Genomic DNA, 27,336 nt, shown 5'->3' with positions numbered 1-27,336 from the left:
TTTGAGACCCTGAAATCATACTGTCTGTATTATCTTGCTATAGCCATGTCTTGAAGATTCATTTTCACCAACTTCAATACTACAGACACAGTTTCAACTAAAGTAAGAAAGTCCATAAGATCTCATAAACTATGTGAGATAATGCAATAGAATGAAAGCAAACTTTGCTTCCACCTAACTCAATGCAGAGATACTCCTCAGCTTTGATTCATCCACTTCTTCATTTGAGAAAGGCATCAGTCCAAAAATAAATTACCATGTGTGCTTCCACACTGTTATGTTCTGTCTTTGGACAGTAAGTATCTCAGAATCAACCCACTTTGCTGATATTTTACCAGCATACTGTTAACTCTCCTTTAGGCTCTGTCAAGAGAGGCATTCTTTGAAACACAAATATATGATACCAAATACTGCACTCAACTCTAATAATTTCAATTTCACGTCGACAGCTATAATTAAAGCTGATAGCCTTGTTCATACTGGCAGGCAGCAAACACGGGAAGAGCTTGAGAGTAGTTGCTGACAGTTCAGATTCACCGATATAAAGTGAAATTACTGGATATCTAAAATCAAAGGGAAAATATGTCAACAAGCAAGCTCCAGAAACATGCTGCTTTTGAATCCAAATTCCCACTCTTGCCTGAACACTTCAAAACATGTTCAAATTGGCATCTGATTAGAATCATGCATATTCTTAAGTGCTTTAATATGGATATCGGGTCTCATTAGAAACATGTTCATTCACATTTCATTAAATCAGGAATCTATTACTATAATGATGAAATTTGCTTCACATACACTGGATGTTTCCATGCCATCATCTTCATCGTTTTTTACAACGGGCACTTCTCCATGTTCCAAGCTATCTCCAGAGCTTTCTAGGTCACTGGCATCGTCCTCTACCAAGACATTTTCCTCCTTATTTGGGTTTTCCGCTTCAGAAGCACATGCCCCTGACTTATGGTACGGTACTGATGAAACAGACTGATTCTGAGATTTCAAACCATCTTCTGTTATACAGCTATCAGAAGCGAGCATGTGGGCCACAGAATCTTCACATGTAAACAGAGGATGACTGGAATCTGTCCTGTCCTCATCTTCCGTTTTTGTTTTCTCTAGTACAGGAACAGGGCTTGAAAACAAGTCTGAATGGATGCTTCCTGTAGATGAAGAATATGATTTGTTAATAAAACTAACTTTATATTATTGCATTTCATTTCACAATAATCTGAGTTATTCAAATTCAAAGCATGGTTCATCAATTAGAAATCATACAGAAAAGCATTTGGTAGAAGGACGTACACCAATGTGGAGTATAGGTTTGATCAAAGAATAAACTAAATGTGTTTTGAGTTTGGAGTGTGAAATATAGTTTTTAATCATTTAATTGGTATTTTGTATTTGAATTTGAAGAGGTCTTCATGTTATTCAAAATAATCAATATTCATGTAGCTTGTTTACTCTGACAGCCCACAAGAACTTTGACTAGTTGGAAAAAATGATAGGAAAGGTTGGTACATTGAACTTTATATCCTGCATTTATACCTATTAGGCCTGTTTAAAAAATGAAAATAAACAAAGACTAATGGTTTATAATTAGGAAAACATATTTCAAATAGATAACAATAATATTTTGAAAACAGCAGCACCAATCTAAAAATGAAAAGCAATTAGCATCATTTTCTATTTCAGCAATTAGCATCATTTTATATTTCAGTGATGCTGAAGGGTGAAATTGTGTGGATTTTACTTTACTAAAATCTTTCGTCTGCTGATGCTTTCATGGGATAGACAGAACAATGGGTTAGACATGTCACCCAAAAAACATGTTCCTGAAGAACTCTATGGCACACATCACCATGAATTTTGATTCAGCAGCATATCCAAGGCAATAAGGAAAACAGTCGCTGTAAAGTCCCTTCCCTTTCTTTATTTACAGGGTTTATTTGAACTTCTTTTTCTGAAAAATTCCATTTTCAGGTCAAATGTATACAAAATTTAGTAATAGAAAGCCCATCCAGTACTAAAACATAATCTCTGGGTACGAAGAGTATTGCCTCGACTGGACAGACTAGCCAGACATAATGCAGAACAAAGGACCATCTCCAACATGAGTACTGGAACTTCCACCATCATATTTAAATAAGGTCTTTTTCCCTGCAAAGGTCCAGAAAACACCCTTTAATAGCACAAAGGAAAGAGGATAGCACTCCACTCTTTTCTGCTTTTCCTTCCCATGCCAGTGAACACCGAATGGTTGCAGACTAACTACTAGCTTCTCAGCAGTCATGAACACCCCAAACCACTATTAAAAGTTGGGGGGAGCATAAAGGAATAACACCTTAAAAAAAAAAAATTATTAGAACAGTCTTAGAAAGGCTTTGATAGAGCACCAACTAATTTTTACACAGGAATTTCTAAGTCTCTATAATCAAATACTGACTTTGTTCTCTTTATATGGAACAATCCTGGTGTTTACCACATCCAAATAACCATTAACTTAACCATTAATATTACAATCAGGGAAATACTCTCTATATGCAATTTGCAAGTAATTTTTCAGTATCAGTATAAAACCAATGGACTGCTCACAAACTAAGTTAAAATTGCAGTTTGTCTTTGTGAACAGGAATGTGAAACTACTCCTGAACTACAATGAAATGGGAAACAGATGAAATAATAAAAGCCAGAAAAGACCAACTATATTAGTATAAAATAGTTGTGGAGAAAAAAGGTCTTTGGCTTGACAAGGCCTTTATAACTTGCATTGTCCGACAGCTCAGCAGGAAGCGACAAGAAATCTGCAGTCTCAAGATAGATCATTTTTGTGCAAAAGTACAGACCACTTCTAATATGTAACATTCTTCATGTAAATATATGTAGCATACTACAAGCATATATGTTCTGTACTGTCTGCATAAGTGTTAAGACATTCTGTACCATTTCTGTATATAAAAAAATTTGCTGTAAACCCTATCAGTCTATTGAAGAAATAGAATTTACAAAACGTCATCCTTTTTATCCCTTTAAAAAAACACTTCATTAAAACAGTTTGGGTGATATTACTCTCAGCTCAGAATATTAATTTTGTCATTTTCTCATTCTTAATGAATATCAGTCTTCTCTGCATAACTTTATTTTAATATGCTACTTAGGATAATACTATGCTTTAACACCCACTGATGTGTGGTATTAGAGTATCAACAGCCTACAACTTACATGTGAAACATAACCAGTCCTTATCTCACCTGCAACCTTGACATTATCCAATAAATGTTGATCCAGCTGCATTCTACTACTGTTTTCTTCTTCCCCAGAAGGCACTCCTGTGTTTACCAGTCTCACTTTTTTTCCAGGTTCTTCATTGACCTTGAAGCCATCACTAGCTGCTTCAGTCGTTATGATTTCTGCACCAGCTACCATAGCAGATACTCTCTTGTCCTCTGGAGTTTTAAGCTTTTTAGATCGGGATCTGGTGTGCGGGAAGCTGTTATAAGAGATATTGCTGTCAGAGTAGAATGTCTGTCTTGGATAAGATAAAACGTCTACCAATATATATGTCCCTTTCACCTGCTTAAAGTGGTTAAAAACTGACAATTTTTCATCTTTTTGTGTTGAGATAGTGTTTACTATTTATTAAGTGATAGATTAACAATTGATTGGATTTAACCTTCTAATCTTTTATCACTATTCTATGGCAAAGTTATTAAATTGTAAAAGTAAAATAACCTTAAGTAGCTATTACTTAACCAGCATCCAAACTAGCTTTTTAATTAATCATTCTTTTGAACCTGAAAGCGAATAACCCTTATAAAAGTAACAAAGACCGAACATTCTCAGTTGCACTAAAATCAGGTGGTATTTCCAAACCCCAGTGTTAATATAACACTTGTCTGAATAACCTTGTAAAATCAGATCTGTTTAGATATTTTCTAAGTTTTCATATGAATTTTAATGCAAACTACAAGCATCTGTAAGAAGAAAAAATTCACTAAATATTTTAAATGACTACAGTATCAAGCAATGTAATTCATAATGCTGTGTAAAGAATGACATTGAAATTAAATCTCCAGCATAAATTTTTGCACCCTCAGAAGTAGAAGGGAAAGGTTAAAGCAGGAGAAGTGCGCCCCGCCCCGCCCCCCAACAGCAACTGTTTTGTAATTCATGTGCTTGTGATGAAAGTAGTAGGATATTAGTGCAGTTTCAAATTCAGCTATGTGACACGGAAGGAGATTTTTATGTCTTCACCACACATCAGGTTACAAAACTCATAACACACTAGTGATAAAAGCCCAAGTATGGCAGGTAAACCAGGCGTTTTACAAAGGTCTTGCATCTCAGACTACAGATGACTCCAGAAAAACTTTTTACTACCCCTTAAATTTTATCCTATGTCCACCAATGTATATCTTTCAACACTCTCTCTAGAAAATCGTAATTTCCAGAGTATGTAATTTCAAAGTATGAGACAGCCATCAGTTCATGTTGTAATGTAACAGCAAGTATTATTACTGTTTACACGCAGTCATTATATGTTCTATTGTAGCAAAGTATTTCAGCCATAAATGTCAGAGTTAAGCTCTCCCTGTCACTATATTAATGAAGATTTCCATAAATGGTATCTCTATTTTGACTCTGCTGGAACTTGTATTATTCCCATAATCAAAATGACGACAATTTCAATCGACACATTACACTAGAAATGAAGCTGAATAAACATTTTATCCTCCCTTTGCAATATGTATTGTTACCATGCCTGAACAAAAGCCAACTCAAGAATTAAACAGCATTGGGATTGTGTTTATTAGCTTAGCTAAGTGCGTGAAATCAGCTCATGTGTTCCTATGATAAAACTTTCAACACAGTTATTATGAAGTCTTTGCTTTTAGTTAAAAGTGGCTACCCGTAAGGGTACTACCAAATGAATCATGCTGGTCCAAGTGTGAACTTGCAGTAACACTGTACAACATATACAGTGAAATTTACTACAAGACAAAATGGCATTCAACTAGTTAAACAACAGAATTACTCTCTCTCTGTGTCGGTCAATATTATACATATGCTAACAAACTGGCTGTCCAGCTGGTTGTCTGCAAGAACCGATTGTAGCCCACAAACTATTTTTACCCAGAACAAACCCAATGTTACATTTCTCAACTATGATGTTTCACTACAGTGACAGTTGGTCCTCTTCTTTACAGGTTGCCTTTCCTATTGTTTTCCTCAAGAAATATATTAACTTACAAAGAAAATGAAGAAATTCAGTTTAAGAGCAAGTTTAAGAAGTAATTATATTGTAAAATGATTTGAAGGAGGAAAAAGATCTTGAAAAATTCAGTATTGTCTTTAGCCTGGCAAACTGCTCTCCACATTGGTAGATACCAATAAAACCACCCATCCTGTGACTAGAAATTAAATAGATCTTTATTAGATAATGAAAAAGAAAATCCATAAAGATCCTGTTAAGCAAGACAGGAAAGCATTAGCGTACAAAAAAATTTTGTGCAATGCAAACAAAAAATAGAATCATAAACATGATGTACGCCAAGAAAATAAATCCAGCTATAAAACTGCTTTAATAGGTCACAGCTTTGATAGCTTCAGTGACAAGCTGAGAAATGTTTTTCTCCTAACTTTCTTAGTGGTGTCATCACCAGCAACTGAGGTTTAGGCCTTCCTTATGCTAAATTATGATCTGTGATTGACCTGTGGTAGACACAGGGAGGTTTCATCTACAGCACTGCGAGTATGCTGGACAGGCAGTGACACCTCTTTGGAGCTAGATGGCAGTAAGGGCTAGAACTATTGCTAGAGACTTTGCACAGCTGTTGGGATTCTCCCACAGCTTCATGGTAACTTTTTCCAATTTAAACTTTACCTCAACTCTTAGGAGACCTCTCCCTTGTCTTTTGGTTGCAGATGTCACTAGAAACAATGACAAACATCCATACCTTGGAAATTTTGCTGGAATAATCTCTACTAAAGAAAGATTCTAAATACCACACTGGAATGCATTTTGATGCTCTCTATAGTCATTAAATTCAGCTATACGCATAGCTTGTAAATGGAATTAATTTTTCATAATCACTCTGAAAAAAAGACTTGCTTGTCCCAAAGTTCATCTTAATACAGAAAATGGAAAAACAAGCTTCATCTAAGGTAAACAAATTCAAATAAAACTTCAGAGAAAGTAATAAAAAAAAAAAAAAAAGAAACAGAAAGGAAATTTACATCATATTAAAGATAATTAAATGGAAGATAAAGAAACATAAATACCACTTGGGAAAGTTCTTTATTTTCTTTCTTCTCTGTAGCCAGGTCTTTACTTCAGGTGTTGATTCAGGAGTTGGTTTAGTATGATCAATGGTGTATAAATCCTTGCCTTGTTTCCACAGCTGGTATCTATCTGGTTGAAACTTCCTCACAAAGACGTCCATGGATATTGTCACCATGTCTTTCCTACAAGTGCACTGCAAAAGAAGACAGGAATTTATAAGTGAAAAGTAATGGAATATGCCGCAGTTTGCAGTAAAGAAAGTCCAAAATAAAAATCCCGCATGTGAAAACCAACTCCACTCTAATAAAAATTTTCCTTTTTCCCCTCTTCCTCACTTAACTGGGGGGGGTAAAGATCATCCAAGAGAAGAAATTATCAACACATACGACACACTAGGATTGTATAAAGGTACTCCTTTGTTTGATTAACTCCTACAGATTAAGACTAAAAATAAACTATAGCATCTCTTTTTGCTCTATTAGCTGTTCTCGATAGTTTTAAGCATACTATCATGTCGAATCCAGAGACTGCATGTATCTTCAGTGGCATCACAATTTTCTTGTTTTTAAAAATAACTTAGGTAGTATCCACCTGACCCAAAGGTCTTTACAGGCATCTACAGTCCTAGCTTTTAACTCTTCAAACCAAAATGCATATGAGTACAGTCACAAGTTACAGTTTTCCCAGGTTTTTCTACAAAAAGGAAGAAACATGCAAGACAGGGGAATATTACGTTTCAGGTCTAGAAGAGTGTGTTACAAAAATGCAATTTGATCTTCTGTGCAATGCAGGCTCAACTCTCACGCAGTATTTTCCCTTGCCCTAGTCCCTGATTTTAGTCCCCCAAAGAATGTCTGCATTGTTTGTCTTTACAAATTATTGGATTATTTTGGACATATTTGAATAAACTCTTAATAATCATCATGAAAATGCAGAGGAGTCTTCACTTTGAATACTGTAGATGCTGAGACATTTTCAGACTAAAGCTACTTTACCTAATTCTCTGAAATACTAATATTAGGAGACTGCAATAGGTAAATCAATATGTCTGCAGCATGTAAATTATAGTGGTGGATTAACCTTGGCTGGCTGCCAGCTGCTCACCAACTGGCTTTCCCATTTCCCCTCCTCAGCAGGACAGGGGGAGAAAATAAGATGAAAAAGCTCATGTGTTGAGGTAAGGACAGGAAGATCACTGACCAATTACCATTACAGACTCAACTTGAGGAAATTAAATTATGTAATGCCAATTAATAACAGATTAGGATAGCGAGAAAAAAGAACAAAACTAAAACCCGCTTCCCTCCCCCTCCTTTTTCCCAGGCTTGGCTTCACTCCTGACTCTGATGTCCACAGGGCTGTTTATTTTCCTCACTCTCTCTCTCACAGCTGCTTTTCACCCTTTCTTAAATATGCTGTCACAGAGGCACCACCAGAGTCGCTGACAGGCTCAGGTTTGGGCAGCGGCAGGCTCTTTTTGGAGCCAGCTGGACCTGGCTCCATCCGACATGGCGGCAGCCACTGATCCCTTCTCACAGAAGCCACTGCTGCAGCCCCCCTCCTCCGCTGCCACAGTCTTGCCACGGAAACCCAGTACAACCATTCAGATTAAAAGCAAGTTTACTGGCTAAAATATAAAGTCTTAATCTCAAAACTTTTAAAGAACTTAGTGTTATAGCTAAATTACTCTGTTGAAGAGCAAAACTAAGACAGTATTTTCTTTCACGTGAGCAGAGATATATTTTAAAAAGTGGCAAATGCATGGCCTGGCTTTCTGGTTTGCTACATCTAGTTTTATCACACCTTTTAAGCAAGGTTGGTGTGAAATCATAGAAAGTTGAAACTCAAAAGGGACTGAATGCCAGTTTTCTACTAGTTAGCTGTTTGTGTGCTGGATGCAAATTTCTTTGTCTGCTATCTCTACCTATCATTTCTAGTCCATTCTTTTTTCCCTTGAAAATCATAACATATATAACGAAAAGAAGGAATCCAAGATATATTAATAAAGCTTGTTTTCCTTTCAACGTGTCGACATCAATATGCTGCATATTCACAATAGCGCCCTCTATTGGGAGACGGACTGAAAAGAATAAAAATACTTCTAAATGGAAATTGTAATTTTATGCAGCTGTCTTTAATTGTGGCTTTTACCCAAAATATGATTAGAACTTTCCTTTTTCAAACAACATGTATATACATACGTATATACACAGTTTGTAAAAGACAACTTTATTTGAAATAGCATGTCTCATTCAGAGAGTCCTTCATCAGTCACATTGAACAGTAACAAAAAAGGAATTAAGATACTTCTGTATACTGGGAAGGTACATAGATGGTCCACTGTAATATGTTTATCTTTTAAAAATTAAATTGGTAACATAAAGACAACCAATACTGGATTTTCTATCCATTTACACAGCAAATCTTTTCACATTCAAGCCACACACCAATTAGAAATGGCTGTTAAAGCAAAAAATTTAGACAACTACTGTTTCTGTGGTTAGGCACCCAAGACTTCCAGTAGTTTGGAAGAAAATAATTTAGGTCAGCATTGAAGTATCAAAGAAGAAAATACATTGAGAAATAAAATTATATTCCGTTATACAATGGAATTATAATAATATATGAAAAGAAGTGCAATATGAATATATGAAAAGCAGTGTAATTTATGTCTAAATGAGGCACAGAATTTCTGTCTTTCAGTAATCTTTGATCAGTTTTCACTACATCTTAATAGCACTACTGCAAATGATTCAGGCAAATATTAGAAATATCGCAGAATTTTTAGATGTTTCAAAACTTTTAAAAACATATACTTCTGAGTAAAAAGCAATGGAGAAAAAGTCAAGCTCAACAGTATTACTGCTTACCTGAAAATAAAAAAGACAAGCTTCTAGGCATTAAAAGGTGGAAATATTTGGAAGTATCATATCAGATAATGACAATGGATATGTTCTGAAAACCATTTCTACTGATACACCCTAAAATGAGCACAGGAAAAAAAAAAATCTGTTGCTTTGATAAATAATTTGGAGGAGTTTTGTCGTTCTTGGTGGTGCGGGCAACAGTTTTTAATGTTTCTTTTTCTTCATTTCCCATTTGACTGACTTGTAGCTGACAGTTATATGGCTTCCCGCTCCCATGACAAAAGTGACTTAAGATTCTCTCTAAAGCAAAACTAAATGTCATTCTGTTGAAGAAGCCTCTAGGGACAGACACAAAAGGGACATGCCACAGTCTACTAAAATACTCACAGTGGTAATTCCATAGATCACAATAATTTTGGAAGCATCTTTCAATATTTTTAAAAGTAAATGCAAAATTAAAATTGTTGGATCGCCATGTAAAATACAGCTGATATTGTCATAAATACACTTCGCAACCTTTGCATTGGGAAGAATTCTTTTCTGTATTCAGTAGAATTTGTCTGATACATATTCTACAATCAATGATTAGTATGACAATCAGAATATTTAAGGGAATAGAACTCTGCCACAATACTTTGATATTATCATTAATATCATCACTGTCACCATTACTATTATTTATCCTATCAAAAAGATACATCTGGGAGGTAAGCAATTCCAATAACAGTTATTACAAGCTGCAAACCGTTATAGCAAAGAATTGGAAAAAAATTGTTTCAGCAACTTTAACTAATTGGTATAATTAAATGTAAGGTAAATTTGTAATATGAGAAAACTACTTAGGAGAGACATGCTCAGCCAAAAGAATTTTTTCAAATACTTGCTATTTGTGCATGGAAAAATGAGTAATTACTTTGTACTTAAAAAAATAAATAATTAAATCCTCCCCATTTGGGAGTCTGATTCAGGAAAACTTAAAGGAATACAACAAGCTTCTACCCTTATGCATATTAGAGTTAGACACACACTTAAGCACATTTTAAAATGGGGGCATTTTTCTCCTAATTGCTCTCATTGAGGTAATCGTAGAATTCATGTTGTGATCAGTAGCATCTTGACACACTACCATCTATGGTAGTACCTAAGAACAGCTCTTGAAGAAACTCTACATCATTAAGAATCAAGTACATGTCTTAAAGGCCTTTCTAGTACTCCATCATTAATATTAAATTCTTTCATCAAACGGAATCACTGGGTTTTTTAAATTAACATTAAAATATTCAATCTGTAGAGAGTATCATATTTCACTGCAACAGAAAGCAAACAGATGATTTATCTTATAATTTGACCAGTAGAAGGGAGAAGTATTTCTAAGTATCAGTTTTAAGCACAGAAATGTATATTCAGTCAAGCCTTTGTGAGTCACATTTTCCTCTTTTAGTTCAATGAAGTATATCTGATGATGTATCTTCCAAGATGTGCAATTATGTCTTTATCCACAAAAATACCTTCTCAACCTAAACATCAGTTGTTCTACTACAGTGATAGAATATTTAACACACTAAGCTTAAAATATCTGGAGGATCTTGGACATTTTGCACCTAGTATTGGATTTTGTTAATTAAAATGTGATTTTCACTGTATCTGAAATCTACTTTAGTTAAGATTCTTGTGACATATTAATTTGAAGAAAAACATTAGTACTCTGTTAATTTTTGTCCTTCCTTTACATATTCATTTCAGAAGAAAAGAGGCACCTAATTCACATTGCAACTGCACTGTGTAGGTAAACTCTTTTTCATGGAACAGCATGTGTGAGAATAACAGTCAAGAGAAACCATGAAACATTATCTGTGTAAAGAGAGAATGGGATTTTTACAAAACATATAACAAACCAACAAATTAGGAGAATGAAGCAAGCATTAGGCTGGTGACCTTCTTTACATGCTATGTAAGTCCCAATCAAAAAAGCTTACTCTAAAATGATCTAATCAAGCTATTTTTCACTGATACATCTTCCTAACTGCTTATAATGATTAAAGCTTTCTTCATGGTACCGTGGCAATGATGTATTTATTGGAGAGAGACATTTTAAATAATTTAGATTTTTCTTACTATCTTAACTTCACCTGCACTCTAACTAGAGTATTTCACCCACTACAGTCCACTCTTCTTGCAATACTTTAAATGAATCATGTTCAAACCACATAAAAAAAAATGCTTTTTGATAAACAACATTTTTAAAGGCGCTGCAACTGGAACTGCTTCCTGTGAACTACCTGTAGAAGAAGTGCTTGATAGGTACCGTTTTTTAGGAGGACAGGATTTAATAAATCCTGGTAACAATAACTGTTCTTTGCTATGGAATCAACCAGTGATATATTTTCACATTGACCTTCTGGCAACTTGTAGGCAGTGTTGCAGAAACCTTTGATATCAGTTAGCCATCTGTGCAAGCTTCAATAAAGCAAGCCTTCCTTTAGTAAGTCTCAGGGAATACACTCACTTTTGCCTGACACATCCAGTCACACGCAACAAAAAATACAAAGTCAAAACACCATTCTTTGTTAAGGTTCTTTTTATACATATTACATGATGTTTTGGGCAAATAATAGAACAAAATATTTCTACTAAATTCGTTATTTGTTTTCATATATGCATAAGAAATAGTCTGCCATATTTTAAAAATAATCCAGTATTTAAATAGTGCATTAGAAAATATATGAGTTTTTATTTCCAATTGTTTTAAACTTACATGTAATGCCACCTACACAACCCTACACAAAAAAAGACTCAATTTATGTTACGTAGAACTGAGTCCACCAGCATCACATGCCACAATGTAGCTGTCTTCCTCCAATTCCTTTGAAACCTGGGCAACAGAGACAGTGTGACAGGACACACCTGAAAGAAGCCCATCTTTTCTTAGATGTTCCACCTCTCATCCCTCCTTTCTCTTTATCTTATCTGCCTGTTACACCTTTTTGATTATACTCTTTCCTCATTTATGTGACCCAGAAACCACTGAATTCAGTACAATTTAGGTGTGCATATCAGAAAACCGATTAAATTAAAAATGGAAGCTAGGGATCTGTCGATGATCCAAGGAACTTGCTGGAGACAGGTAAGATGAGGACAGAAAGAAACTTCTATGCACAGCAAGAGGAGAGAACTTGTTTCACGTATGTTTCGTAATTTACAGGTATTCTTGATCTCTAAATCCAAGTTGTAACCCAGACTAACAGATTAATGCACAGGATAGCAGTCTTGCTTACCAAGTTTCAACACCTATCTATGCCGTAATTTTAAGGGGGGGGAGCAAGATACATGCTGCCACATCTAACGCAGTGCCAACTATCATTGCCAACAAAGCTCAAGCCTTTTAAGTTCAAATAAAACAGCTGAAAGGATATCTCTGTGAGATACTTAAGGTTTGATGGTGGTTTGGGGGTTGTTCGGGAGAGTTTTGAGGGGGGTTGTTTGGAGGGAGGGTGGGTTCAACATATCTTAAAAGTAATTCCTTGAGTTTCCACAGCTATACTACCCTTGTTCATCCTATTCCCATAAATCCTTTATTGGTATCTTTCCTGGCACTACTCTAATCCTCAATGACGCCTCTGAAGCATAGCAAATGCAGTAAGTTACCCTTACATTAATATAGTTATAAATTACTTTTTTAAAGTTCAGAAAATAATTTTTTCTAAACATTTTGAAGATGTTCTAAAATGTCATGACGCATTTTTCTCAGGCTTCACCTTTTAGCATCTAGAACATTGTGTTAAGGGATGTTAAAAACAGCAAATTAATGTTATCAATGGTAAATCACAGTACATAATGACTTTTGCCAGGGGGAAGGAGCAGAAAGCAATGAAATTCCAATCAAGGGGAAAAGCTGTGGCCAAGTCTCATGTGAAGCATGTAAAGCACCATCATTTTCATTAAGTTTCTCTAAGGCATATGATAAGTTCTTGCAAAAGCTTGGCTTGGTTTTTCAAAACTTAGATGCCCAAAATTCATCACTCGTGCACCTGGCAGCTTCTGTAAATGCTGAGTCAAACACCAGGCTGTTTATATATCAATAACCTCACTGCTCCAATTGTTAAGTGTTACTCTTAACCAAAAATTCAGAGGACAAGAACTACAAAAATTAACACCTGATAGATTTATTCCAGATTGTCAATCTACTGAATCATTTTTTGGCCAATACAAGTCTTAAATTGAGTTTATGTCTCCCTAAGACACTTCATTTGTACTCTTGCTCAGCAAAGCAGAACAATATTTAGAAAACTTACATACCTTCCGACAGATAATGAAAAAAATTGTAGTTCTATACACCTTCATTCTAGGAATTTCAAAACGCTTTGCAAATATTACTATTTCCTCCTGATAACAGAGAAGAATACCACAGAAAGGCTTGTTTGTTAAGGTCACAAGACAAGCCACAGTCAGAACTGATACTAGAATATATTTTCATTTCAGTTCCCTGCTCCAGATGTTAGACCTTATTTTGAAACTGAACAGAGGAAAAAGAGAATGATTCTCCCAGATCTTAAAATAACTTTTTTTTTTTCAACGTTCTCCTACTATTCCAATTCTATTACAGAGAGGAAAAAAAAAAAAGGCAGAAAGATATTCATGAAAAAAATTATTATATGGTCCTACCATGTATTTTAAAAGGTAATAAAACCCCGAAAAATTCAAATAATCTGCATCTGTTTATGTAGCTTAGCCTTTAACAAAATAGAGAAAGGAAAGAAACTGTAGCTATGCAACATTCTACCACTATTTAAATCCAAACTAAGTAAGCAACGGAGCACTGTAGTATTTTAAAGAAAAAAAGAAAAAAAAAAAGAAAGAAAGAAAAAAAAGGCAATTTTTTCAGATACAATGCAAAGGAAAAGCACCCAATTAGAACTAAGTTCAAAAGTAAGATTTCATGTCATTGTTAAGTAAACCGTGTGGCTGAGAACAATGCTGTGTTGATGCTGTGTTGACAAGTTGAGAACAGAGGCTTTGTGACACAGGTTGCCTAGGTTTGGGAAGATAGGAAAGGATAAGAAAGTAGGAGAAAATGTCAGTAATACAGAAATTGCAGAATCCTCTATGACTTTTTCCTCTAATAAATACAAGCTGTATGGAAAACCCATAAAAAGTTTTCCTGTGTAGACACTGACACACTCTTGCTATAATCCATCTTTCAGGCCTATGAACCAAACCCCTCAAATGTTCCTACCAGAGTGCTGAAGTAGCAAGTTGAGCACAAAAACAGAAACAACACTGAAAGAATAAAATCCACCCACAGCTCAACTCTTATGGTTAGTATGTTGGAACACTAGGCTCAACTATCAAAATTACTCAAATACATAACTTGCAAAAACACATATCAAAACTATGAAATCAGAGCATTACGTATTTCACCAGTCACAAAGAGGAAACGGTAGCTGAACAAAAAGAAAATTCATGGCATGAAGTATGCATTCAGAATAGGGTGAAACTACCCCTAGACATCTTTTGGAAAAAATGGAATATGTTTCTGTTGACTAAAGCTCTCATACAAAAAAATAGACTCACTGATGCGAAGCAAAGCCCCTTCTAGCAAGCACTGGGTCATCAACAAATACATCATTGTCACTGAAGATCCTACAGAAACATCTGCCAATAGTCATGGAAAATTGAACCTATTCCTAGAAAATATGAGTTTCCAGCTAACAAATATTATAGACAAACAGAAAGGCTTAGTAGAAACAGAGACTGTATTCAATTTAAACTCATAATGAAAAAAAAAAAAAAGGACAGACATTCAAAACAATGGAATTTCCTTCCACTCAAATGAAGAAAAAAAAGAAGGAACAATGATGTTGACAATGCAGGCCTTTCTGGCTTATGGTTTCTAAAAGAATTATAATAAAATTAAGGGCTCGACAGAAGATGATGACCAACATTCCTCTTGCCTCAGATAATTTACTATGCCTTAGAGTTGGGAAAAAAACATTATTCACTGAAGTGGTCATATTGCCACAGTGATTACAGTTCCTTAGCTGACAACTATGGAAATAATCATGGAATCATGGAATATAAAATAATAAAAATAAGGCAAGAACTTTACCAAAACAGACCTAACAATTCCGTTCTAGTCATGGTCAAGCTTTTCAGAGAACAGCAAAATCAAAACACACTAACTCTGCAGTTATATCAGATATATCTACTTAATTTGTTTATATGTTCATCAGCCCATAGAAGAGAATAAGAGAGCAAAATAAATATCACCAAGTGTTACAATAGGTAAGAATTAATTTGAAGCTGGTATATGGAGCTCAGTGTGGAGCATGCAGGCTCATTATTAGGTAAGAAATTGAAAACTATTTGCTAAGGTACCAGAATTATTTGCCATGTCTTTGGTTCAATACATATTATTAAACCAGTCTATAACAGGACTGCTCTCAATCCATTAGCTCCTTGTCTTACAAAAGCCTAGGGCAGCTAATATCCCCATGTATCAGTATTACTTGCAATAAAAGCATTGACTTGCCATTAACCTATTCATAAGTAGGCTAGATGGTCAAATTATTGATCCAAGAAATATCGGTAGCATCAAAGACTGCACAGACAATAAAAAATAAATATATTAATTTGAAAAAATAAAATTTCTGATGTTATTCTGAGATTCACTTTGTGAAGCATTAGAGAGGCCTGTGTTTTGCTGCCCAGGAAATACAGAATGAAAAAAGTTTGGTATTGCAGAGCATTATTAGCATATTTAGTACTGGACAGTAAAAGAACTTTAGAACCAAAACCTGTACAGCTATGTAGAAGAACAGTCAGCCAGATACAATCATGGTCTGTCTCCCACACTGATACACCAACACAAGATCCTCCAGCCATCCTCTGAAGCTGGGAAGGTAGTATGACCAGAGAGATCTGTGTGGTTACAAAGCCTCAAAGTATTGTTACTTTCCTGGCTAGGTGACTGCACTATTAACCTGTTTATAGCAACCTATATCATATACCTCCAGAACTCCTTGGCATTAGGAGGCTGTGAACAAGCATATTAAAAACAGTTTTGTCTTCATCAGTAAGTTGTCATGGATGATACTTGACATACCAAGTATGTTTTAACTAAAACTTCCTTACTATGCTTTAATATTTTGAATCGGCATACAATTAATTGTGTGCTAACTGGTAAACTTTTAAAATCACTTTTCTAATATGGGTAGGGCAAAAGGCTGTTTAAGTGCAGACAGAAGACCTATAAACTTCTCTAGTGAGGGTTATGATGCAGTAAGAGGAACTTGCCAAAAATGTTACCAAATGCTGATCATTTACAGCAAGTAGATTCAAAAGGCATCACACTGAGGACTTTGCTCTTATCAAACAATATATTTAGTTTAGCTTTTTTTCCTTTTGCTTTTTTTATTAAACAGAAAGCAATAAAGAATACGTGTCATTTTCTCATTATCCATTTTGGGTGGCTGTAGAAGATAAACGGATCATTTAAGATCTATACGCCTTTCAATAATTACTATCTAAAGTAATCAGAATTGCCATCAGCCAGTTGTTCCTTATGTTTTGACAAAAGATCAGGATTCTGCTTATGAGAGAGTGACAATATGATGTGCTGCTTATTGCATTTTTCTGCCAAATGAATAGGAGATATTTTCCCACAACACTGCCAGGAGATTGTCGTGGTTTAATGCCAGCCAGCAGCTCAGACCACACAGATCTCTTCCTTCCCCCCAAGATGGACAGGGGGAAGGTGGAGAAAAGGAGAGTAAAGGATAGGGAAAAAAAATTGTGGGTTCACACAAAGATAGTTTAATAGAACAATAACAGTAAAAGCAAAATAACAATAATAATGGTAAAAGGATATACGATATTAAGAAATACAACACAAGTCACTTTCACCACCCAGTGAATTGGTTGTCCAGCCCGTCCCAAGCAGTGATCATGGATTCCAACACCCCAGCCAATCCCCATTTATATACTGAGCATGACATCTATGGTACGGAATATTCCTCTGGGCCATTCCATTTTTCTGTCTATGCTCCTTCTCAGCTTCTATGGGAAGCCAGAAAAAATCCTTGAATAGTATAAACATCACCTAGCAACAACTAAAACAGTATGCATTATTGACATTGCTTTCATACCAAAGCTGAAAACACAGCAACCACTAGAAAGAAAACCAATTCTATCCCAGCTGAAACAAGGACACAGATAAAGAATTTCTGTATCATAAAGTCTAATATAAACTAATGAAGCTTCTATAGGTGAAAGAAACATACTTCATATGTTTCCTTTCCACAGGAACATAGCTTCCTGTGGACTGGGCCCAAAATTCAGGATAAATAGTTCATTTACAAGTAGCTGTTTGATGTTTTCAAGACTATCAGGTAATCAGATTTAACTCTTCATAATCAGCTCATCTAGGATGTTAAATATGAATATTTTTAACTAAGAATTTTGGATGAGCATAAAAACCTAAATACTGCATGTCTGATGCTGTCATATCCTCAAGAATATTTGCTTTAATCAGAGACACATGACTTTATGCATGGAGTTCACATTACTGTGGTTCTTATTTACAAACCATAAAATGTATTCTTTACTGATTTTTAGTCCATTTTAAAAAAACGCCTTTATTCCAGCTGAAATAAAAAAAGCTCCTATTGACCTTTAAAGGCTTTAACTTCATAGAAATACCTTGTTTGCATTTCATGCAAAAGAATATTATGTTACATGACTTTTTGCCTGAAAAGCCTTTGCAGGAGGTTTGCACTTGGCAGAGAGAGAATTGATAAGACCAAACAAATGGTTCTGTATGATACCCCAGTTGATTTTTAAGCTGTGAAGAGTCTATTACTCAGACAGAACATGTCCCAAGAGTGAAAAAGATTTCTGCATCAACTCCATATTAACTTCCAACAGTCCTACACATTTCTATGAGATGTTCTATCCACACTTGCAGCTAGCTTGAAATCTGTCATAATGAAAGCTGGTATCACTTCTATAAGCTGGCAAGCAGTAAAGACCAATCTAAGATAATTCAACCTCATTCTGGCCAACTGTATTTCTGGTTTAAAGAAACCCGCACCTGTACGTTTTATACGGTGACACCAAAAAAGGCTGTAAATATAGACATGTATAAGGAAATCACTATATGCAGTTCTTTCATTTATGCCTTGGAAAATGCCGCCTTATTATGATCTATTAAATGTTAAGAAGAAAACCTACAACATAAATATGTTCTACATTCATAAATATGTTCTTCATGAAAAAAGAAAAAAAAATGCAAACACCAGTTTGCATCAAGCAATGCAAAAGCCATTTTTCCTAGCTGACACAGTAAATTGAAGTGGGGAAACTAGGTTTAAAAGAAGAGAAAAAAAGATTAATATGAAATAGTGTTAACTATTCTGATTCTACAGTAAATGCATTTTATATAGATTCAGTACTGCAAAACCAAAATATTGTGATCAACTCAAGCCCTACTGTACCCTTGAACACTTGCACCAAAAAAGTAAGCTTTCTCTCTGTGTAATCAGATAGTTAAACCACTTCTATCAGAGAAATACCTTAATGTAGTACCAACTTAAAGCAGAAGAACTAGAATTTTTTTACCCATTTCCACCATTTTTAATAGACCTTTTCCTTACTTGCTGCATATCTGAAAAGCTACCAATATTTAAATTAAAGAAGAGCTTACATTCTATAACAGTTCTAATTAAGTATCTCAACTTCACAAACAGAATTGAGTTCAATTTCAACACATTGTCCAAATTCCTGAGTATTTCCATTCCATTTTGAAAAACTGATGATGGAGGTGAAATCCTTAGTAGCAAAGCCTAAAAAAGACCTACCATCTTGATGTTCAGTAACGTGCATTCAAAAATAGTGTGATGCTTCCTTACAGACCTTCATGAGTTTAGATAATACAACTCTATGCTCTGATTTGCAGGAGCTTTCTCTCTAAGTTCAGGTCTGGCATTCTACCATGAACGAAATTCATATTGCCCTCAAAGAATAATCACTCCCATTTGAATCAGGTGAAAGTTGTAATTATGTCTTGTGTTAACGTGTTTTTCCCCCAAAAGTAAATGTGTTAAATTAAGTATCTTGACAGCAGGACCAACAGGACAAGAAATTAAACTATGCAGAGAATAGCACAGAATTTACAAACATCTTCAGTAAAGGATGGAAATGACTACAGAATTTTTATTTTTCTCCTAATGTTTTTTTCCTTATTCCCTGTTAAACATATGTAAGTGCTTTAAGTCAAAATTCCAGAAAATAGCACTTAAAAGTTTTTTGTTCAGCATGGGTCTCTGAATGCTTTAAAGGGTTATTTTTTATTTATATTGCATGTGATAAGACTAAATTAGATCATTAAATTTTAACATTCCATGGAAGAATGATAATGGCTTTCTGATGACGTCAGAATAGTTAGTATAAAACTTTTGCATTTACTTTTCCAGTGTGATCAGCATCTTATTTTATTGTGCAGATGTCACTCTACCAAATTATTATCAGATTGTTCCATTTTTAAGTAGATAATTCTATGCCATATGTTTGTGCAGGAATTAAGATTCTTGCACTGGAAAATACCATATTGCCCTCTCTCACTAAAATACAGTTAAAGAATTAATGCTTAATAGACACATGCAGTGAACACTAAACCTGCCACTGGGAAGGACGTGACACAAAAAGGGGAACTTTACTTGATTTTCCTTTCAACTGTAACCAACCCTATTGGAAAAGAACTAGCAATTTAAACTCAAGACTTGTACAATCACAAAATCACAAGAGGGAATAGAGAGGGACTGTGAATTATATTCTTTGATAAGTTGCCTCTAAGATTATCTGTCTTCTGAGAAAATGCAGTTTCTTCAGCTTCTTTTGACTTAAATGGAAGCTGAGGGTGCATCATGCCTTACCACATCAGAAGCTTTGTGAATATCAGTAGTTTAAGGGGAAAGCAAAACTAGCTTCAAGAGGGACACAAGCAGAAGAAAACTGAAGTTAAAGGAAATTATAAATAAAGATTGCAACTGGAGTCAGAAACATTAGGGTTTTTATCCAAATTCATCAGAAGCATATGTGAAATGTTTGTGTTACAAAAAAGAACAGTGGCAAGACAATCTTTCTATAAATGAGATGCACATCTTAAAATCATTTTTCTGTGAAACATTTACTCATCACACATGGCATCATCTACTCTGTATACTCTAAAAAGGTAAAATCACCACTTCCAACTTCTTCACTGTTGCATACAAACAAATATAGAAGGAACTGCAATGGATTTATTGTATGCATTCATATAGTACCAAGTGAAATGAAAAAAATCACCTAAGAAAAGGCCTGCAATTAACACATAATTTTCTACAACTATCCTCTTTTCCTATGTACCTACCAAAAGTGGTCTGGATCATGAGCATTATTTCCTTCCAACGTTTATTTTTTCAGGCTGATTATAGGGGAAAATGGAAAAATGAAGAAAACAAGATACCAAGCAGTATACTGTAAGTACTAAAAGCCATCTATTTAAAGACACACTAGTTACTTTTCCTATTTTTTTCAAGGACAGCTTTTAAGCAGTTTTGAGATTTTATTACTGCTCCATTTCTGGGGATCATATCAAGCAATATTCCAGTTTAAAGGAAGTAAAACCATGTGGTTTTAATGGCAAAATGAAAGCAGAAGCAAGATGGTTATTCCTATTGCAAAAGAAGCTAATTTTTTTGTCCTTTCTTTTCCTCCTGCTCTGGAACTCAGCATTCATCTCTGGGAAAAAATAAGCGTAATTCATTCCTGTCATATGCTTTTGCAGTTTTAGTTAATGTCCATAGAATTACACCTACACCACATGTCTTTTTCCCCCCTTTGAACTACAAGGTTGCCCACTCTAATATTAAGAACAGAAAAGTATTTTGTTATGTCTTTCTAGAGTATTTCTACAGGACCCCAGTCTGGAACTTCATTTCCACCAGACATAAAAATTTCATTGTGATGCTAGCCAAAATATATTCACAGGTTGCCTATGTGATTTATTCATATTTGTACTGGGGTGAACACTTTCATACTTCGAAGAACAATGCTTCTAAATCCACCAGGTCTGCCAAAGAACCAGAGGACTTGGTTACCCACAACTCAAGTACGGTTCGATGTCTTGGACCCATCCAACAGACATAAAAATTATGCCTATAGAGAGAAAACCAGAAAGCTAAAATGCAATTATACATAAAATTGAGCTTGTCTCTCAATCCCACTTCTGTGCTATCTATTCAACTCTGCTCTATTCAATAAACAAAGTTATTTTAATTTGCTTTCAAATGAGAATCCTCCCTTTTCAACAACTTTTTGAATCGACCTTTCTTGAACAGAGGTGATTAGAACTGCATAGTCTTTCAGATGGTAACTATGATCTTCAGAGGGTTACTATGGTCTTCTACAGTGGCAGTGATACTTTCATATCACTGGTACAAAAATAAAGAAGAAGCTGTTACTGATACTATCTACAATTGCTTTTTTTTTTTTATTCAGTAACATCCTGTAGGGTTCTCACACTAATCTGCTAAGTAGACCCAAGGTCTTGGTGGTACTTCATCTTTTCTAAGTGACGAGGTCCCAGCTGCCAGCAGCCGCTCCTGTTGCTCGTACCCAAGAGGGCCATCTTTTTAAACAACTAAAGAAGCAAATGAAATTGAAGTATTTGACACTGTGGTGGCTAGCATATGTCCACCAGAAGCTGTGCCACAGCACTCTCCCATTAATGCAACAACACCACTTAGGACTAAGAGACGTTTTTTCTCTGCATTTAAGATACACACACTTGGGATGTGACAGGATTGCACACTTGCAAGATAACAATTAAGTAAAAAGCATCTCTCTCTCAAGTAAAAGGCTATGGTTTCAGCATTTTAAAGCAGCAGTGATTAACATATTAATCAAACACAATATAATAATCATTTTAAAATATCCACAATATCAAACAGCAAAAAGTTACTGATGAGGAAGTCCCACTACCACCACTCCACACCCTCTTAGGCCCAGATTTAATTCATAGCTTGATGGTTGCATTCAAGCTTCCCTGCTCTTCCAGCTGACTTTGTCTGCAATCCTGTTACTCAAAATATTTTATTTGCTCAAGTAGCATTTCTAGGTTTCTGGGAAACAGAAGTTTCTCCAAACTTGGAAAAGTGGCAACTATTTCACATTTGAATAAAATGAGAAACAGAGAGTAGATTTATAATAATTATGGGCAAAGGAATCTGACTCAAATTTTTCTGCTTGACCTAACAGGACTCTATCTCTGATGCATCCTGAAAGTTCATGATTCTCACAGCCTGCAAGCCAACAGAGGAGACAATGCTTAAATCTGTAACTGGGCTCAAACTATGCACTATAACTAGTCAGCTTGTCTGCAAGTCTATTTCAGAATCTGTGACCAGTAATTAATACAGCCTTTCACAGCTATTTTAAACCAAAGAAGGTTTTAATCTTAAAGGAACAGATAACTCTGAATGAAAAACAATATTTAAACAATGAAAATTGTCCATGGATATTTGTTTTCCACAAGCTTAGCCCAATTGCCTCAGATCACGTGCGCAGTCCCAGTCTCTACATCTGTCTGGTTTTCTGCAAATAATTTTCAACCATTTTCCAGACAACAATACTTTTTTAACCATTTCAATTGTCTGAATTAACCTCTCCAAGCCGTGGCAAGCAAATACATCATTACAGCTAGGCTTGGAAGAAATGCTTTCTCAATTAAACCGTGTGCATTGTTTCTTATCCTGACAACTGGGAGATTTAGTTATTTAACCCTAACAATAGCCTCATAGTAGCTTCTTTAACAGACTTGCTATTGAATTGCAATATTGTGTATGCAAGACAGTCACAAGGCAATCTTCTTCTTGCTGCAAAATCAGGTCTCACACATTGGTACCGAGCTGCTCTGCGCATTTTACGGGCCTCAGCTCAAACACAAACTAAAGCCACCCCTACTCCCAAGCCATGCACTGTATTCAAAACACTTTCTTTCCTCTTCAGGTGCAGGTGCAGGTCCATATAAAGGTGCAGGTGCATCTAAAGCATATACAGCACTACCATTAACTGGGTGATAGACATTATGAAAGTTACGAGTTACAGGTGACAGGAAGATATCAATATTTCCTCGTTTCCAGGTCTGGATTTTTTTTTTTTGTATTTTATAACACATTCTTCAACACCACCAGTTAGTTTTTAATTTTAATATAAAATAGTAACCCCTCCACAGACCAATTAATTGTATCCACAGAATTTTGATGGCAATTTTGAATTCAAATCAAGATTTGATAAAACAGGGAGTAAAGGTGATGTGTCTTCAAATGTATTGCATTCTCAACAATGTCAAGAATACATTTTATCTGTCAAGAATGGTCTTTTCTAGTTTATAGCAATTAACTATTAATTGATTTAAAAGATGACAATGCATTCTAATATACTAGAACCAATATACTTTCTTAAAAAACTCACCTACAATATCACATTATTTTAATCCAGGGTGCTATTTATGGCAGAAAATGACAAACTGTGGTAACCTGCACCAAGGGGTACAAACATGACTGAGAATCGCTGTGAACGGGACAAGTGACTATGGTATAGAAAAATTTGACACTATGTAATTTGTACTGAAACAGAATATAAAATAAAAGGGAAACTAAAAATCAGTATTTTTAAGTCTTATTCAATATGTCATTCTCTACAGTAGCTCAGAAACAACTGCAAAAGAAAATGTTACCAACCCATAGCTAAATTCTCATGATAGAGATTTTTATTTTCTTTAGCTTTCATGTTCCAGTTTTGCAACTATTAAAAGATTCAGAAAACAGTTGAGTGTAACAGCAACTTGGCCATGATTGGCAGCAGAATCTTCTGTTAATCACTGCTATATTCAAAGGTACCCAGCTTGACAGAAAGTATGGCTAGGAACTCATTTAAACTACAACTATAAAAACGCTCTTAGAAAAGGGGAGACAGGCACATGGAAGACAGATTAAAAAGCACAGACCAAAGACATTCATTCGTACTTCCTTCCACTCTTGAATGCTCAGACTTATTTAAAGTCACTTAGAAATTTCCAGGTAATATTTTCTGTTTCAGGAAATCATCAGTGCTTATCGGGCCATCACCCAAAGGAACTTAAACACATACAAATGACAAACTAGCTTCCTCTGCAGTTTGACCGAGGAATGTGTCATCTTACTTATGCAGTGAAAGTGAATGGGACTGCTCAGAGAACACAGTTATTTTTTTTTAATCACTCCTAATGGTATTTGTAACTCTGTCATCTGTAATAAGGTAAAATAAACAAATACTATTGAATATATAATAAAAGTGGATCACCTACTCAGACATGGAAGAATGCCATTTTTTCCTAGTACCAGTTAGTGTGCAATAATGACATAGTTCGTACATATACTATGAAATGTTGGCAATAAATAGAGGTAGCGTTATTAGCACGCATATTTGTCTGATCTGCTACATATTACAAATCTTATATTCCACTCATCTAGTTTTGTAGGGGCATAGCAACACTCTTAATGGATGCTCTTAGAGTTTGATAGTTAACACCCAGATTGGGAAAATACAACATGGTACATGTCATGCTTTACTGCCCCAGCTTTTAGCCACCTGCCAAACAAAACAAAACAACCACCATCACACACACACACACACACACACACACACACACACACCCCCAAGAGAAGCCAAATAACAGGGTTCTTGAGTTCTATCCAGTAGATTAAGGGAAGTGACTATCACCTTCTGCTCAGCACTCTCCAGACCCCACCTAGATACTGCGTCCAGTTCCTTCCCTGTCTGAAAAATGTAGATAAAAAGGAGTTCAAGCAGAGGTTCATTGAGGCAGTCAGGGACAAGAGCATGAGAAGGCTGAGTGAGATGAGCTTATTTAGCCTGGAGAAGGGCTAACGTGGTTTCAGGAGGGAACCAAAAGCAGGTCTGCAGTACCAAGACAACAGAACCAGAGTGGTGGATCACAGGAGGGTGAGAGACAGTGGGCATTAACAGAAATACAGTAGGTGCAGACTGGAGCTAAGGAGGAACGTTTTTTCCCCAAGAGGACAGCCTGGCAGTGGAGCCAGGGCACTGAATTATTCTATGATCCTATGAAACATGAAAAATAGTTGACAACTCCATCTACAAATCTTTGCATGCCAGGCTTATATCAGTGCCTGAAAACAATAACATACACTGAAAAGGACAAGTTCCACTGGTTTAAAAGCCAGTAAATTTTCCTCATCAGTGATTACAGATGATGAATTTGAAACTCTTTACTTATGATATGAATTTAATTTCAAAAATGCCACTAGTTAGCAAGAAAGAACAAATGAAAGAAACTGGTTGTACTTAGAGGTAAAATTGAAGAATGATTGTTTAACAAATCCATAAAGACTTGCATATTCTTTTGGGAGGGAGAAGTAGGAAATACTTTTCCCGTAATACTGATAAAGTGTCAGATCACCAAAAAATCACTAAACAAGATAGCTCAGCAGGCCTAGTTATAACACTTGACCTATGAGCAACAGGACTGCGGATTTCTCCTGATCTAATTTAAAAAACTATCAGTGCTGAACATGAGGAAATTTCAAGTGCTTAAATGTACTGGTTAACATGCATTTGCATGAAGTTACAGTAAACTAGAGTGCAAAAACATGCGATCTTTTGTCCTATATGGAATACTTATTACTCTCATGTCTTCATTGTTTATATGCAATATTACTGCACTTATAATTTGCTCACATTTTTAATGACTGTTTAATCTGATACTTTTATCAAATTAAATCTTTAGTCATACACCATAAGCAGGCTGCTTATTGATACAGTAGTTTTCCCTGATACATTTAAGCTTGCTTATTCCTCGTTAAACTTTCTCACTATTCAGAGCAATGCAGCCTCTTGCTACCTAAAAACTAACATATTTTTTTAAGAAAAAACAGACTGTGTGAAGAAAAGAGATATCATTAATAGTATCCACATTCAGATACAAAATTCCATAAAGGGATGAGAAATTCAGTGATTCATTATGTGCAACTTCCGATAGGGTTATATCCCTGCTCTCACGGACATCTGAATGAATTGGGTTAGCTGGTGACCGGCTGTATGGCACGCTGTATGTTTGACCTACTGTGAGGCCCCAGCAAAGAGGCAGCAACGTGTTGGCAGAGATGGCACAGCAGATGCCCTTTTTGCCTTCACTGTCCAGACAGAATCTACGCAAACAGACTAGTCTGTAAATAGGAAGAAACAATTTAGGGTAAGATGCAACCCTGGCTGAGGGACAGACAGTGGTAACGCAATGGAATTTAGCAAAAAGACACAGTACAAAACTACTGCATACCTCTCTGTGCTACGCTGGGGTAAAGATGCCCCAAGATAGCCCAGCTACCACAGAGAGCTTGCACAGACCTCCAGGCAACTTGCAATCCTCTCCGATAGCCTAAGGAAAGTTATTCATGCATGGGACTTCTATCAGCATGACCGATCTGAAGCAGTACCATTTTAACCACAGCCACAGATATATACCAAAAGCAGTGGGGCTTGTTTTGGCCTGCGATGATGACATGAAGGCCAACGAGCCATTGGTTGCAACTGGCTGAATCAGAAGCTTGTTTTAAGTGAATATAAGAACAAAAACCAGGATGTGTCAAAAAAAAAAAAAAAAAATTTAAAAAAAAACCATACATTTCCTCCAACTGTAATCTTTGTACATAGCATTTACTTTTGCCTGCAGCTTCACATTTGCTGATCAGGTTTATAGAAAATAAACAACTATCATAAACCAAACTTCTTAAACTTAATAATTCACTGTATCTTTCTAAAAAGCACGGGGTCTGAATCTGAGCATCTCTTGCGTACAGTCAGAGACATTTTACAATGAAAACCCAGACTCCCTTAAAAAATGTCTAACAGCAAAATACACAGAAAAATTAGATTTAACACTTTTCCTGTGGCACAGTGACCTCAATAACAGCAATTTTATGCACAGCGCTCATGAGTCTTTTTCAGTGCACAGTGATTTTGAAAGCCAAACCAAACAGACTCGAAGAACAGAGTAATAATTAGAAAGCATACAAGGCAATGGGGAGGAGTATATATAACTATTCCTTCCCTCACCACTGAATCTGAAGAGAG

At 35.6% G+C, this 27,336-nt stretch overlaps 1 protein-coding gene across 1 annotated transcript in view; it reads right to left on the bottom strand.

The window, feature by feature from the left end:
* Window positions 1–27,336, bottom strand: part of KDM4C (lysine demethylase 4C) — a 261,718-nt gene that overhangs the window by 119,701 nt on the left and 114,681 nt on the right. Inside the window, exons 9-11 of the mRNA XM_074166872.1 lie at window positions 6,280–6,473; window positions 3,249–3,487; window positions 799–1,160 (exon numbers count right to left, since the gene is read on the bottom strand). Coding sequence (XP_074022973.1) covers window positions 799–1,160; window positions 3,249–3,487; window positions 6,280–6,473 — 795 coding nt within the window. The remainder of the gene's footprint in view (window positions 1–798; window positions 1,161–3,248; window positions 3,488–6,279; window positions 6,474–27,336) is intronic.

The sequence above is a fragment of the Numenius arquata genome, chromosome Z, assembly GCF_964106895.1.
Source record: "Numenius arquata chromosome Z, bNumArq3.hap1.1, whole genome shotgun sequence".
Classification (NCBI taxonomy): Eukaryota; Metazoa; Chordata; class Aves; order Charadriiformes; family Scolopacidae; genus Numenius; species Numenius arquata.
The sequence above is the reverse complement of the archived record's forward strand: the minus strand, read 5'-3'. Positions and strand labels throughout refer to the sequence as shown.